General features: G+C 28.7%; 1 protein-coding gene across 3 annotated transcripts in view; it reads right to left on the bottom strand.

Annotated features, from left to right (window-relative positions):
* The window catches only part of LOC107437002 (latrophilin Cirl), a 271,860-nt gene that overhangs the window by 228,133 nt on the left and 28,375 nt on the right, over positions 1–15,352 (bottom strand). For 2 of the 3 annotated variants that reach the window (XM_087157642.1, XM_087157643.1), the window contains exon 2: positions 13,283–13,415. In XM_087157642.1, coding sequence (XP_087013768.1) covers positions 13,283–13,327 — 45 coding nt within the window. In that variant the 5' untranslated portion in view covers positions 13,328–13,415. Of the gene's footprint in view, positions 1–13,282; positions 13,416–15,352 lie in introns of those variants that run through there. The other variant, XM_087157644.1, reaches the window with a different exon arrangement.

Below are 15,352 nucleotides of genomic sequence, written 5' to 3'. Positions count from 1 at the left end.
GAAGAAAAAAAAGCGATATCAAAATATATTCATTAACTTGTAAACAAAAGGGATTGAAAATATTAAAACTTTGTTTGATTGCTGGAGGAAAAAGATAGGAGTTGAAAAGAGTATATTAGAGGCACCTCCTCCAAGCTTCCTTGGTTAATTCAACTGGTTCGAACGTGTGATTCATCAGATTTTCGTAGTATATTTGTTTTTTTTCCTCCTTTAAATGTTAATTTTTGACTCCTAATGTCTACACTTTTGTTAACAAGAATTAAAAAAGAGAAAAGAAAAAAAATTGAAGGTGATTATTATGAAACATCCTTTATGTTGTACAGCTATGTTTTTTTTTTCCTTCCTTTTTTTTTGTTTGTTATTGTTTAGGAGTGTTACACTCTAGTGTTGAGTAAAATTTTTATGAAAAGTAACCATCTTGCAAAAATAATAATAATAAAAAGATACTTTGCAGAAAGTTTTCAAAAAAACCTAAGCTTTAATCATTTTTAGAATGCGATTTTTAATGCAGAACTGTTCACTATCTTATACCAATCGTCAAATTCAATCGTAAAATTGAATAAATTTCGAGATCGATCGATTGAATAAATTATCGATAGGCATATGTATTTCTTTTTCCTTTTCTTTTTCGGCATATTGTAGTTTAGGTGTGTTACCCACAGGCGTTAACTTTTTTAATTTAAGTAGTGCCTCTCAATATCGATCGAAAATTCAAAAAATTAAAATCAGCTCAGAACTTTCGTTAATATTTTTGCTGGAATACTAGCCTTTCCCATGAGAATCCGCATTCAAGGCGAAAGCAAGATGGGTGGTATTAAGTTCTCATAGGAAAAACTCTTTAAAATAAGACAAAAGTCATTGTTCAAGAACTTTGCATACGTTTTATTTTCCGTTTCGCGCCATCAAGCTAGTTAAAAAAAAAAATCTCTTAAACGTTAGCTTCACACTTCGGAGAAATAATTTGTTGATTTTAAAAGAAATAAAAATCACATTAACACGTCTTTTTCAACGCTTCTTTTACTATTCAAAAGAAAAAGCATATACAAATCTCAGGAAATAAAAAAAAAACACAACGCATACATCATTGTCAACACCATTTCTTCCCAAGATTTTTTTTTTTTATTTCTTCATCAAGATTTATGTGAAATGGAATGTTTCGCGGTAGAAGATTTCTTTTTCTCTTTAAGAGAATCGAGGGAGAAAAAAAATATATATCAGAACACCACAAGATGAAAGGTAAAAAAATAAAAAATTCTTGAAGAAAAGAATATCATCTAATCAAGTCGAAATCGGGCTCGTCTCCAACGAACCGTACTCTTACCATAACCGCGACAGTTGAGACAGGGCTTCTGCTTGGAATAACCACAACTCAACTCGACTTCATATTGCGTCATGAGTGTTGTCAATCTCGCATCTAGAATATTGTTTTTTGTTGCCGCCTTTCTTTTTCATATAGAAGCCACGCTGAAACATTTGAGGAATTCTCTTTGCGATTTATTTTTTTTATCTTTTGGTTTCCTTATCTCTAAATTCCATTTCATGTCAGGTACCAACTTATCGGTAAAGTTGGTGGTTTGTTCGTAATTATTTAGAGTAATAAGGGATTTTTAAGTGATTATTTTTTAACACCCATACATCTTTTCTTTCTTCCGTGTGTAAGCAAAGGGTCGCTTAAAAAACTAAATTTGAAGTATGACCTATGGATGCTGTCAAGGGCGTAAAATCAGCAAATCAATCTTTTATCTTTAATTTTGATTGTAACCAAAAGTGGCCACTCTTTAAAAAATTTAAGCAAGTGGCCACTTTCTTAAAACCTGTTAATATTAATAAAGTAAGGCATTTCTCGAAATATAGTTGATTTCTAAAACGAAGAAAAATTCTAAGAAAAAATCGAAATATAAAGCGATTTTCAGAATATTAACAAATATTTATAATAATTCAATATTTATGATAATAATAAATGTACTAATGGTGCATTGTTGAACGAAAAGACAACTGGCGGATAAACAATTTTTTTCATCGCTGTTTGTTACAAAGTCCCCTTGAGGCCGGCGGCGATCGTTAATTTTGCTGTATAGTGCAAGGGATTTATTTTCAGAACAAATTTAAACAATTTTTAGGAGTTTCTCAACTCAACTCAACTTGACTTCACGTTTCGTCATGTGTGTTGCCAACAAGAATTGAAGTCGCATATAAAAGCCCCACAGAAGTATTTGAGGAATTATTTTTGCCCTTAATTTCTAATATTAGGGTCTATTTATCATTAAATTAATTATATTAGCACAAAGTGACGGTTAAAATTTGATTTAGTTTTTCGGAGAATTAGAACGATATTTGAGATTAAATTCAAATCATTCGTTCAGGGCAAGTGCCAAGAGACCAAAAATTGCTATTCATCATTTTAAAAACTGCTTTGTTGTCTTCTTGTGTTCGGACATGATTACTTACAAGGAATTTTATCAAAATTATTTTCAATTTAAAATTCACCATTACATAAAGCTAAGATATGGTTTATTTTTCACTTACAAGTAGAAGACCTGCAAATATTTAAGTTTCAAGTATGGTTTTCAAAGAGTGCCCAGGGGTATAAAATCTGTAAATTTGGTGCATGACTACGTTTTTGACTTTAACCTAGGATAGTGTGCTTGTTAACGAAAATTGATGCATAGGGTTTTCAGGAACTATAAGGAGATTAGTTTCAGAACGAATGGAAATAATTTTCAGAAATTCTACTGGCAAATAACTTTATACATGGTGTTCATATTTCGCCTAAGCTTAATTTATTTCATGAAGATTTTTTTAAAGGTGTCATCCTGATTTCGTCACCTGATTAGTTTGATTTGAATTTAAGTACATTACAATCAAGCGGTCTTAGTGTTAAAATGTGTATGCTTTTACAAACAAATTTTGATCATTTTCTTTTCAAGTTATTTTGATATAGATGGATAATTTTTTTTTAGTGTTTATGGTAATATTCAGAACAGATGGTAATATTGAGATACAGATTTTCATGATAAGTGTGTGATAATTTAATATTGAAAATACCGAATAGAAGGAGAATTACATGTTGCTCATTAAAATTTTAACTTATGTTGTGTTACTTTGAAATTAAGTAATTTAATAATATTTTGTTGGTAACTTATAATGATGGTCATTTAATGAGCACTACATGTTGCTCATTAATTTTTTGACTTGTGTTTTTTTATTGTGAAATTATGTAATTTAACCAAACATATTTTGCTGATAACTTATAATTATGGTTATTTAATGAGCTCTTCATGTTGCTCATTAAATTTTTAACTTATGTTGAGTTATTGAAATAAGTAATTTAATCAAAAATATTTAGCTGATAACTTATCATGGTTATTTAATGAGCACTACATGTTGCTCATTAAATTTTTAACTTATATTGTGTTATTGTGAAATTAAATAATTTAATCAAAAATATTTTGCTGATAACTTATAACTGTTACTTATTTACAAGTTGAGTCAAAATTTTGAATCTTCTTATCTCTAAGATTTGTGATTTTTCTGTAGTTTTAAAGTATATACTGAAAACTTTCAAATTTCGCATTGTAAAGTAACCAAAAATTCAATATAAAAACAAATCAAATGATAAAACAATAAAAAAAGAGGAAAAAAATAATTATGCCTAAAAAATATTATTAAAAAATTTTTCTGACCAATTATTATTGACTTATCTATTTTTTTTAAACCAAACTGATCCCCAAAAAACTAAAAGGCTTTTATTTATAATTTTTTTTCGTTCAGATTCGCGAACAACGGAAAGGCAGCAATAAACATTAAACATTTATTAATACTTAACATTAAATCTCACTCGAAAGACAAAACATTTTTAATCAAAATTGTTTTTCTTCCAATAAACATCTTTGTCTTTTTATCTTCGAAATAAAAGGATTTAAAAACCATACACAATAAAATTAAACTTTTGATTTCGAGCCTAACTATTAAAGAAATAAGAAAAGATGTCGTAATTTTCAACAACCACCTTCAAAAACTCTAAATCCTTGCAGATTAAGCCCTCAAGATTCTTTGAATTTGATTGGTGAAACAAATTCTATGAAATAAAAAGAAACGCTTGTATTGGATCTAAATCAAAGAGAGAAAAAAGCAAGGGTTAAAATAAAAAATCGTTTGCAAGAAACAGATGGTACGTGGTATCCGAAATCTATATTTTCATCTCCTTCCGACGTCAATATACATAAAAACGTTCCACCCTGAGGTAGAAAAAATGTTCGGAAAACCCTTTGGGTGCATTCGAACACGAAACTGAAAAAAGAATTTCATATTTTTTTTCAACACACCTACATTTCTACCTGCGAAACCGATCCTTGTTGTTGGCTTTGCCTTTTGTTTTATATTCTGAGGTTTTTTTTGTTCGATTTTGTTTTTCTTCTTTTTTATCTTGTTCAACATTTTTATTCTTTTTTCTCCTGTTTTAAGAAAATATGCATAAAAGACGACCTCTTCTTTCAAAGGTTTCCTCTTCTTTTTTTATGTTCTTTTCTCAAACGAAAGATAAAAGTTGATAAATATTTGAGTTTTATTGCTCGCGAAATGTATGCTGCTCTTTGAAGTGTATAAGTATTTGTTTTTCTTTTAATCGCGTCCGTTCTATTTATTTGTAAATATTTAATGCCGTAATAGAAGCTTTTTCGTAAAATACAGATACATTTGTATTAAGCATTTTAGTTAAAATACGTGTGGTTTGTTTTTGCTAGCTGCAGCATTTAAAACCACCTGCGTCAAACGATAAGTTTTATTTATTTATAATTTTTTTTTTCACTCAGAATTATACGAATTTAAATCTCTCACAAAGCGTTTTCTTTATTTGTCGGTATCTTTATTGAGCAAATTTATCTTTGCAAAGTTTTTATAGTTTCCTAAGGTTTCAAATTTGTTTTATGAATGGTTTCCCGCCTCAAATGCAAATTAAATCTTTTAGCTTCTGAAAATGAGTTCCATTTCTTTTAAGTGAATAACTTTTTTAACTGACAAAACGAAATAAATTTTATGCTTTTATTTAAATTAGAAAATATTTCTATAGTTTAATATTCTTGTTATGATTTTAGTTTACTCATAATGGTATTTAACATAACATTCTTAGTTTACCATAGAATGGTAAAAAAAAAAAGATAATTATATTTATGAGGTAAGGAAAAAATTTTTCGATTCTATAAATTTTTTTTTTGCAGTTGACCGTTTTTTAGTTCAGCAGAGATATATGCGGCGTAATGAGGTATAGAACGATCTTTCGTCAATTTGATGAAGTGACGGAAAATATAATTTTACAAAAAAGTAAAATGTTTTAAAGTCAAAAATTTCGATACGATCCTCTATATTCTTTGGTACTAACACGAACAGTTCATTTTAACAAAATCGTTGCAGGTTCTTAAAAATAGCAAAGTCAAAAAAATATTTTTTTTGTCGTTAATCCGAGATGACGTTTTCAAGATATTCGACTGAATTTTACGTACAATATTTATTTTATTTATTCTATTCTGATTTTATGATTTTAGTTCAATAATAAAATATTTGATTTGTTGCTTTACTTTTTTGTCTCATCCTGAATTAAGATTTTTCTGACAGCGTTTGCATATCTGTATATTAATTTCATTTAGCATCCATTGTTTTATTATATGTAAAACATCATGTTCTGTCACATAAAACTGACAGTCATAAATATGCAACAAGCATAAATATGCCGGGGCGAAAAAAAAGTCTCCACAATGCTTCTTGCCCTCATGGGAGTGTAACGTGGCGAAATGAGAAAGATGTTGTTTGGAGTACAAAAAAAAGAAGAGAAAAAGAAAAAAAGAAAAGAAAACAGCGAATAAATATTTCAGTGAAGAAGCATCGGCAGCTATTGCTTCGTTTTTCAACTAATGGATTGGATTTTCCCCGTCTTAATTGAATGGAAGGTATTACGTACTCCTACTTTCAGGATATCAGTGGCACTTTCCTCAGTTCCTCATCTAGGAGATGTCATTATACTTCTTTTTGGACATAATTATTACACATGCGCCACTCTTATGCCCCTTTTCAAACAGTACGCTATGAATTGTGTGAAAAAATTGTGACATAAAATCACCACTTAGTGTCACAATTTTTTTAATTTTTTTTACCATTTGTAATGAATATACACCAGAGTCATGGTGGCTCAGGGGATAGAGCGTTTGCCTTCCAATGAGATGAAACGGGTTCGAATACCAACGGTAGCTGGCTGATACGAATTCCGCACCTGGCTTGCACCGACCACAGTGCTGACGTAAAATATCCTCAGTGGTCTACAGTTAATAGGTTAGAGTTCCCTTACAGTCAAGCTAAACGTGGGAGGTTTTCCTTTCCATGTAATGCGGGTTAGTTCCATCGTAAAGTCCTTCACGAAGGCAAAGGCAAATTTCTCCTACTGCTTTATCCAGGAGTTCCCTCGTCTTCTGGATTAAGTTCAAAATTACAAGGCTACAGAGTTGAACATGTATCACAAGTCATATGTATTTTACTATCTTGTCTTAACTTGTATTTCGTTTGAGATTCTGGTTTTATTGCTGCTATTTTCGATTTATATTTTAAATAATTAAAATAAAATATATTTCTTGTCATCTCTATGCAATTAGGAAATAAAATACACAAAATTAGTTAAAAAACGAAAAGCAATTTTAAAATAGTTTTTCTTTCTCTTTCGAAAGAAAACAACAATTCAAAAATACTTCCGAAAACAAATATCTTTTCATAAACAATTATATATTTCAATGCTGTTTATAAATAATGAATGTAAAGTTATTTATTCAGAAGTCGATAATTGCTGTTTACTAGATTTGCATGGTTTTTAAAATTGTTTGATTTGGAAGAAAAAAAGAAGTAGCGAAAGCCCTTCATGTAAAATGTATTATATTTATATATCGCAAGACAGGAAAATTATATTACTCGACGTGCCTAAGGCTTGCAAAAATTCAAATCAGGTATATTTTTCTACTCAATATTCGTGTTTTCCTTTTTCAGCTTTGTTTTCTCTTTCGAGTAAACGAAATAATAAGTTTTAATAATTTTTGGCAGAATGGATAGAGTCATGTGTTTCTATGAATATGTAATCAAGAACAAACTTTAAAATTTGATTACTGCAAAACTACTTCAAAAATTTTAAAGAAGGTAAAAAAAAAGTTCCATCATTTTTTTAATTAATAATATTATTGCTATTAGTTTTTCTTTCACATAAAAAAAAAGCGAAAAACTGAAAAAATAACTGAAATTACAGCATTTCAAAATCAAAATTTAAAGACGTGTTGCACAACTTCAGATATAAGTGAACGTGGCGGCAAATAGTTTATATATATTTATATATATTTTCACGTTTCCAAACAAATTTTGAGGATAAAATAAAATGATTTCTCAAGCGCTAATTTGTTATTTATGACTATACAACTGCTTTTGCATATACATACATGTATGCATTATAACATATTCTCAAAATCTTTTGAAGCAAATGCAAAGGCAAATTATAGAAATATGATGTTAAGAGATATCTGCCTTTTCTAAATTTCAAGTTATATCTTGAGTTGGTGTATACTGATAAAATGCATTTTATTGAATACTAGCTGAATATTCGTACGAGTTGAGAAAAAAAAAGTAAATAATTAATAAAAATCTGTACTAAATAACACTACAAAGTAAAGCACAAAACCTACACAATTAATAAAGCCATTTTTTTTATTATTAATATCATATTCTCCTTCTCCCGGGGGCTTTGAATTTTTAGATTTAGGGCAATTCCATATGTGACGGAATGACATTTTGACTTGCAAAACAACAATTAATTAAAGTTTCTATGTATCTAATTTCAAATAAAAAAATTTTTTTCTCATGCATATCATTATTATTGGCATAATGCGCTTCATAAACTAAAAAAACAGGATTTTCTATCTTTTTTACTTTTAATTTTACGAACTTTTTATTTGCGTGACGGAATGACATTTTGGCAACCAAGCTTTTGGCATGCCGCTTAGAACTGGTAGTTTCTGTGAATTTTGCAGCTATTATTTTTCTGAACTATTTTATACTTTTAGTATAATGTGTAAGCAATGTAAAATGTGAATTTGGAAAATTAACTTCAGGTTGGCTAGCAGTTATTAACATCTATTTGCTGTGACGGAATGACAAAAATTTAGTAGAAGAAAGCCTTCATTTAAGAAATGTTTTATAAATATGTAAATGATAAACAGAATGTAACAGATAAACAGGATTAATATTTATGTAAGAATTAGTAAAACTTTCAACAGTTTGAAAATTAGGTTGTCTCTGAAGAGGTTTTATATCTAACTTGCCAATGTCGCATTTTATCTTCGTTCTCAGGAAATTTATGCATTATTAAGACATGTGACGGAATGACGTAAAAGAAGTTACATTTATTTCATATATTAAACTTAAAATGTTTACATTTTGTTCTATATGCATATTTTTATCAAAATATTGAAAAATAAAGATACATTTCTTTTATTTTATAAGTATTTTTCAAGAAAACAATTTGAGCACAAATGTGAACAATTTACTTGTCAGCCATGTGAATACTTTAGTATGCTGCCAGATTCAAAAAATTTAAAATTATCAAAAATGAAACGGCAATATGTAGACTTTGGCCAGTTTTGAACATATGTTTAAAATTAAAATATGCAATTCATAAAAAAAAAAATTAACTTAAAAGTTGACACTTTCGTGGAATTGCCCTTAAAGCGAAACACGTGTTTAATAATTCATTCTGTCAAAAGGAAGATTAACTGTATTCATTTAACATTATGTTGTTACTTGATGTCAACTCATGAATTTACCACAATCAAGCAATTTCCTCTGGTACGCATCCCTTTCGAGGGATTGCAGAACTGAGTTAAAACTGTACAGAATTGATGCAGTTTTCACAGGTACTAAATAAACTAATATAGCAATACATTGTCTCAGCAATCATACAGCAATACATTGTTAGTACATTTAGAACTTGTTAGTACATTATGTTAGTACATTTAGAAATTGTACAAATTACTATAATAGCAGTAAATCCTATTTCCAAAACTAATTTAGTATCATTAGCTATAGCTTATCAATAATAGTATATCTATTTTTTACGTTTCTCCTAAACGAATTAGTACCATTTCTCCTTAATTTTGCTTCTTAGTACACAATTTATTTTTTTAATTTCAATTTGAGCTTATTACCAAAATTAATTAAACATCATTAGTGTCAATAATAGCCAGGAGATTTTTGATACTTCTCCTAAATTACTTGTACCGTTTCTTCACTAATTTTGCATTTTAATGCACAGTTTTTTATTTCAAGTAATGCCTATTACCGAAATTAATTAAGCATCGTTTTCGTCAATAACAGTACGACAAACTTTTACGTTTCTTCTAAACGAATTAGTACTATTTAACCATTAGTTTTGCTTTTCAGTATATGACTGATTTATTTTTATTTCAAAAATTGTAAATTTAAATTATTTAGTTTTATAATCACCTTTTCAAAGCTATAAGCCGTAACTATAACCGTAACTAAACCGTATTACCATTACTATAAACAAAATGAACGCGTGATCTTATGAAACTTCAGGAATACTAATCTGGTTGCGAGATTCGCTTATGTCACAACGTCCGCGTTAATCATTGAGTTTATCTGAAATAACGAATAAAAAATAATTAGATATTAAACATGCAAAAATCTTCTTTTGTTATTAGTGAGAGTTATAAGCAGCAAACATCATCATTAAAATATTTGAAAAAACAAAATCGTTTGCAGTTTAATTTACATCAATGGCGAGTTCTAAAAACCAGAAAGAAAATTCCATTTTCAGAGGTTTTTCAAGAACGATTCAATAGAAATTTTTAAGCGATTTTTGAAACACGGGCTAAAATTGCCCCTTCCTTCTGTTATCCAAATTTCAGGACGTTACAGAAACTTTATAACAGAGAAACAAACAAACAGACAGACTCTTAATTTTATTATTATAGATATTCCTTTTTTTTTTTGCGGTACATGAAATTAAAGATTTGACAACTAAAATTTCTTGAATTTAGTCAAAAATGGGTTCTTGCGCTCCTAAAACACAATTATTATTATTATAATTATTTTAAAAATGCGTCGCTTTCATAAATTGACCAGTCACTATTTTATTATTTGGGTATTTATTGTTCTTTAGTTAGTTGATCATTTCCTTATTATTTAATTTTTAAAATATCGGTGTTACGTTTTTTGTTAGTCTACAGTTTACTCTTTATTTTTGTTTATACAATCTTAAAAAGGTTAAACAAATGGTCTACGATAAATTTTAAATCAATTGCAAATTGAAACAAATATAAAAAAAGACGTAATTAAGAATTTGCTAAAATAAATGTCACAAATATAACAGAAATAAATAAATAAAACTATGGAAACAAAATATGTTGTTGGATTTTAGAATCGGAATTGAAGAATAAATTTAGGCAGTTAATACGAAACGTTGCATTGGGTTTTCCCTTCTGAATATTAATTATGGAAAGGTCATAATAAAAAAAAATTATATTTTAACATTCAATTATCTCTTTTTTACACTGAAATTATCATGTCAATTACCACAATAACAGAAAAAAAAATTCATACACGATAAAGTAAATGTAATATTTATTAATGAAATTCTGACTACATGATACCATACCGAAAGAATATTCATATTTTGTCAACACTCAAACATTAATGTTTTCGAAATTTGTGAGCTAGATGAAATATGTTGTTCAAATGAAAAATGTTTTTGTATAACACGTCGTCATGAAATTTAAGTCAGCCAAAGCAATGAATCTAGAGATAACACTATTTCATACACAATCATATATATAAAAAAAAAGTTCTACTCTTTGATCTGAAACATTGCGATGACAGTCTTAGATAAATGAACATTTCATTAAAGAATACAAAATCAAAATAACACTCGTTCTTTTGCTGCCACAGTTCCAGTTTCGATAACGCCATTTGATAGCCCGGCTCCAAATGCCTCCGCCGACAAGTTCGAAATTTGAAGAAAATGGCGGCGTGATATAAATCCAAAACAGCGTGGACCGTAAATCAAAAAAATCGTGTTAGTAATTTAGAGATATTTTTATAGCCATCACAGTAATCTCTTTCCACACGGCAAAAAGGGTCATTTAAGAGGAAAGAATGACCCGATGGAAACAGATTGAGAAACACGATGTGAAAAAAAAAAGAAGAAAAAGAAGATCAAGGCGTGCTCAAGCGGCAGAAGCACAAGCAGTAATGGCGGCAAAATACTTCGCTACTTAAGATTTAACCTGTTACAATAAAAGTTTATTTTCTTTTATCTTTTTCTTTAGGGCTTCATCGACTCCGACTAAAATGGTAGGATGGATTTATATATTGAAAATTATGATTCCTTTTCGTGCGATCGAATTGCTACAATCGTGCACGCGCTGTTAAATTCGATGCCTTTTTTTTCGTTTTTTAGTGAAAGATGAGCTGGAATTTGTTTTTTTTTTTCGCTTTTGGTTGTAAAGATTTGAATGTTTCAATTTATTGAAAGTGTTGTTATGTGGGTCTTTCAGGAATAATTGAAGGCCGGGGAAGAAAAAAAAGGAGTTTGGTGTTAAATTTGCTTTCATCCTGATTAAGTTCTTATTTTTTACTGCTGAAGTTGTTTGGTTGTTGACGCTGTTATGTTCCCAAAACCATAAAGTTTATGGCCGTCAAATACGATATCGATAAATGGAGGCGAAATCGATAGTCAAAGAAGATAGGAGGTGATAAATTTGAAAATGTAGCGGAAAAGCGGAATACGCTGGGAATTATTGAAATTGACTGCATATTTTGGCTGCACTTTCCTCTGTAATAAACAAGTAAATTAGAATATTGATTCAAATTTTTTTTTATTTCGAATTATTATTCAGTTTCTTTATTTTTCATAAAAGATAAACAAATATTTTTTTGCTGATTAAGTTCCATGTGTATTATAAACGTGAATTAAAACTTATAAAATGATGCGAATACTTTTGGAATGAAAAAAAAAAATAATATTAAAAATTTTGGATTTTTTTTTTTCAAAAAGATTTTAGTTCAATTCTGGTGATTTATCCAGTAGCAGTTTCGGCAATAGGTGTTAATAAATTTTTTAAAATTTATTTTTGGATTCAATTTGATAGAAAAGTCAAAGAGCACGGAGAAAAAAATTCTTCTGGTAAAATTACAGTGATGTATAGTAACGGCGTTTCTGCTAAAAAAATAAATAAAAATGAATTATAATTTTGATTAAAAAAAAATAAGTGAAAAAAAAATACATTGTATTTAAACCATTCATTTGTTAATTTTTCTGTGCATGTGGTAATTGTTTACCGAAATTTTTGTTTTTCAACATTATAGATCTTATTACCACATATTTAGTAAAAAATACAAAACTAAAAAGTAAATTTAACTTAACTGAATAAATGGTTTTTATGCAATGCTTTAAGTTATCATGATAAAATTATTAAATTTTACCAGATTTATCACATACTATAAAACCATATTTTATTGTTAATTTTCCCGAAATCATTAAAAAAAGCACTTCAGTAAAAATTACCGAGCTTTTTGGTGATTCCATAAAACCATACTTTTGACCATACTTTGTATCTCAGTTTGTCCACCTCCCAGTCTTTTCTTCTTTTTTTTTTTTTAAATTTCAAGTAAACATACTATGAACTATTTAAACGCTTCTAAAATTTTTTACATTAAGCTATCTAATTAACACAAAAATAATTCTAGACTGATAAAAAAATTTTTTTTTAACAATTATTATTTGTTGTAAAAGTACTTATAAAATGTTATGAATTTATAGGAGTTCATGTTTTTTATACTACGCTATTTTCATTCAATAATATTTTCGAACGATAATATCAATTCGAAAGCGAGGGAGTGCAATAGCATTTCCGGTCATGGATTGCTATGCAATTTCCAATCCTTTTGATGAGCCCCTCCAAAATCGTAACCGCTGGATTAAATTATCTTTAATAGTTTATTTAACTTAACACCATATTACGGTTCAACACCCTTCAAAATAGTTTATTTATCTTTACACCATATTACGGTTCAACACCCTTCTAGATAGTTTACAATCAAAATCAGCAAAGTGAACATCAATTCAAATGAGCTATTTTTTTCTCCCAAAACATGTTGATTTATGTCCACAATGACTGCAATAAATCAGTGTCAAGTCTTAAGGACTTCACACTCTTTTAAATCTTACTTCCGAATCACACACCTTGGTTTGTTTTCTTAGAAGCATGTTCCACTCTGCCGACTGCATCTTGTGGTATTTCACTGTCCGACGAACTGTGGATAAGCAACATACGACTCAAAACAGGATTGTCCGAAGAAGAAGAAAAAAATGGTTTCTGGAAGAAATAAACTTCAGTTATTTTTTTTTTATTTTATCCAATTTTAGCTTTTTTTGTTTCTCAGGAACAGGACTTCTAGAGTCACGATTCATTTATTCTTGGAAAAGAACAAACTTTTTTAGCTGAGGGGAAGGTTCCCGAAAAATCCCGTTTCCGGGACCCAAAACAATGGCGTCTTTTTTCAGGTCATTGGGTTTTAGGGTGAGCTTTTATCTTTATGGTCCTTGAGAAAGAAAACAGGCTAAAACAATTATATATAAATCTAATATTTTTTTTTCTTTTGTTGTAAGAAGTAAAATTTGTTAGGCTTTGATCAGTTTAGGCACGTCCAAAAATTGCTTCCGTTTTACGTTAATTAGTTTTGTTAGATAAACTTTATCATAAAGTAGGAAAAAAAAACCTATTTGCAGACATATATTTCGGATCATTAATTTATAAAAACATTTTTACAGTGTGAACTGTTATATAGTTTCAATTTTTTGTGTGCAGAGAAGGAGATATTTTCAAAAGAAACCACATTTTTACTACTTTTGTTACAAAGTAATATTAGGAATTAATGGATTTTTAAAGCTAGAAATTAATAAATTATTATTGTTTATTTTTATACCTAAAAAAATAAATTGAAATGTCAAAACTGTTACAATGATAATGGAGCATTTTTACAACATATTATAAAAGACTTTTTATAAAATAATGATTGAAATAAAGTACATATAATCAACTACATATAGTCAACTACATAGCAAAGGGTTAAAATTAAGTATATATAAATAACTACATAGGTCAAGTAGTAGAACCCATTAATATAAGATAATCACTCAAACAAAAACAAGATTTAAAAAACTTGATTGACTAATTGATTGATTGATTGAGTGAATGAATGAATGAATGAATTAAAGAAAGAAAGAAGGAAAGAAAAAAGGGAAGAAAGAAAATTTATGAAGGACGAATTAAAAAAATTTCAAGACGAAGAATGTTAAAAAAATTATTTTTATTAAAAATTGAAGAAAAGTTAACCACGAAAAGATGTAGCTTTTTTTCAACACTCATACTTACATCTGCTATAATTAGTGCTTTTTGATATTGTATTAATATCACCAAAGCAAAAGTGTAAGAAGCACGCTAACTCTATTTGCTAACACAATTTAATCTAATAAAAACAACCGAAAAATTCGAAATAAACTTCACAAAAATATTTGAATACATAAAAGGAGATAGAGAAAGAGTTAATAATTTACAAAAATGATTCAAAAATGATTTAAAAGTTTAAATTATTTAAAAAATAAGTTTGTTTTTTCAAATCGGTTCGCATTTGTTTACTCTTCAACTTGAATTAATACGCTCGCTGAAAAATATAGTTATTTTGCAAAAATTAGAGTTATAAGTTACAACTTATACGCCGTTTCAAATGGAATATTTCACTTAAGACTTCGCTTAAGAATACTTCACTTTAATTAAGCCAATCAAACAACCAGAACGCAAGATCAATATCTTATATTCAAGCCTAAACTAAATCTAGTAGCCATTTCAAATTTGCTATACATTTTGAAATGAACAACAACATTTAACTCTTCGACAAAAAAACAACAACAAAAAAAAAAACATTGACACCTGTTTTGGGTTTTAAATAAATTGCTCGCCAACACCACATTTAGCTTAATTCACGATCACTACCCAGCTGTAAATTCTCGCCAAGCTTTCCATAAATTAACACACAGCCCAGCAAAGGGAATAGCAGTTCTATATAAGACAAAAACAAGGTAAAGTAGGGAAAAAGAAGTCTCCTATAAATCTCAATTTTTTTTTTTATGCGGCGGAATTCATTACCAGTCTATATACGAGAGAACAGTAAAATTTGGGGAATGAGTGATATTGGTGAGCAGGGACATTATGGGAGGTCTGTGTCCTGGTCAGGGAATAAATATAACCGCAAC

The sequence above is a fragment of the Parasteatoda tepidariorum genome, chromosome 2 (assembly GCF_982258835.1).
Source record: "Parasteatoda tepidariorum strain Cologne lab strain chromosome 2, Ptep-v5.0, whole genome shotgun sequence".
Taxonomy (NCBI): domain Eukaryota; kingdom Metazoa; phylum Arthropoda; class Arachnida; order Araneae; family Theridiidae; genus Parasteatoda; species Parasteatoda tepidariorum.
The sequence above is the reverse complement of the archived record's forward strand: the minus strand, read 5'-3'. Positions and strand labels throughout refer to the sequence as shown.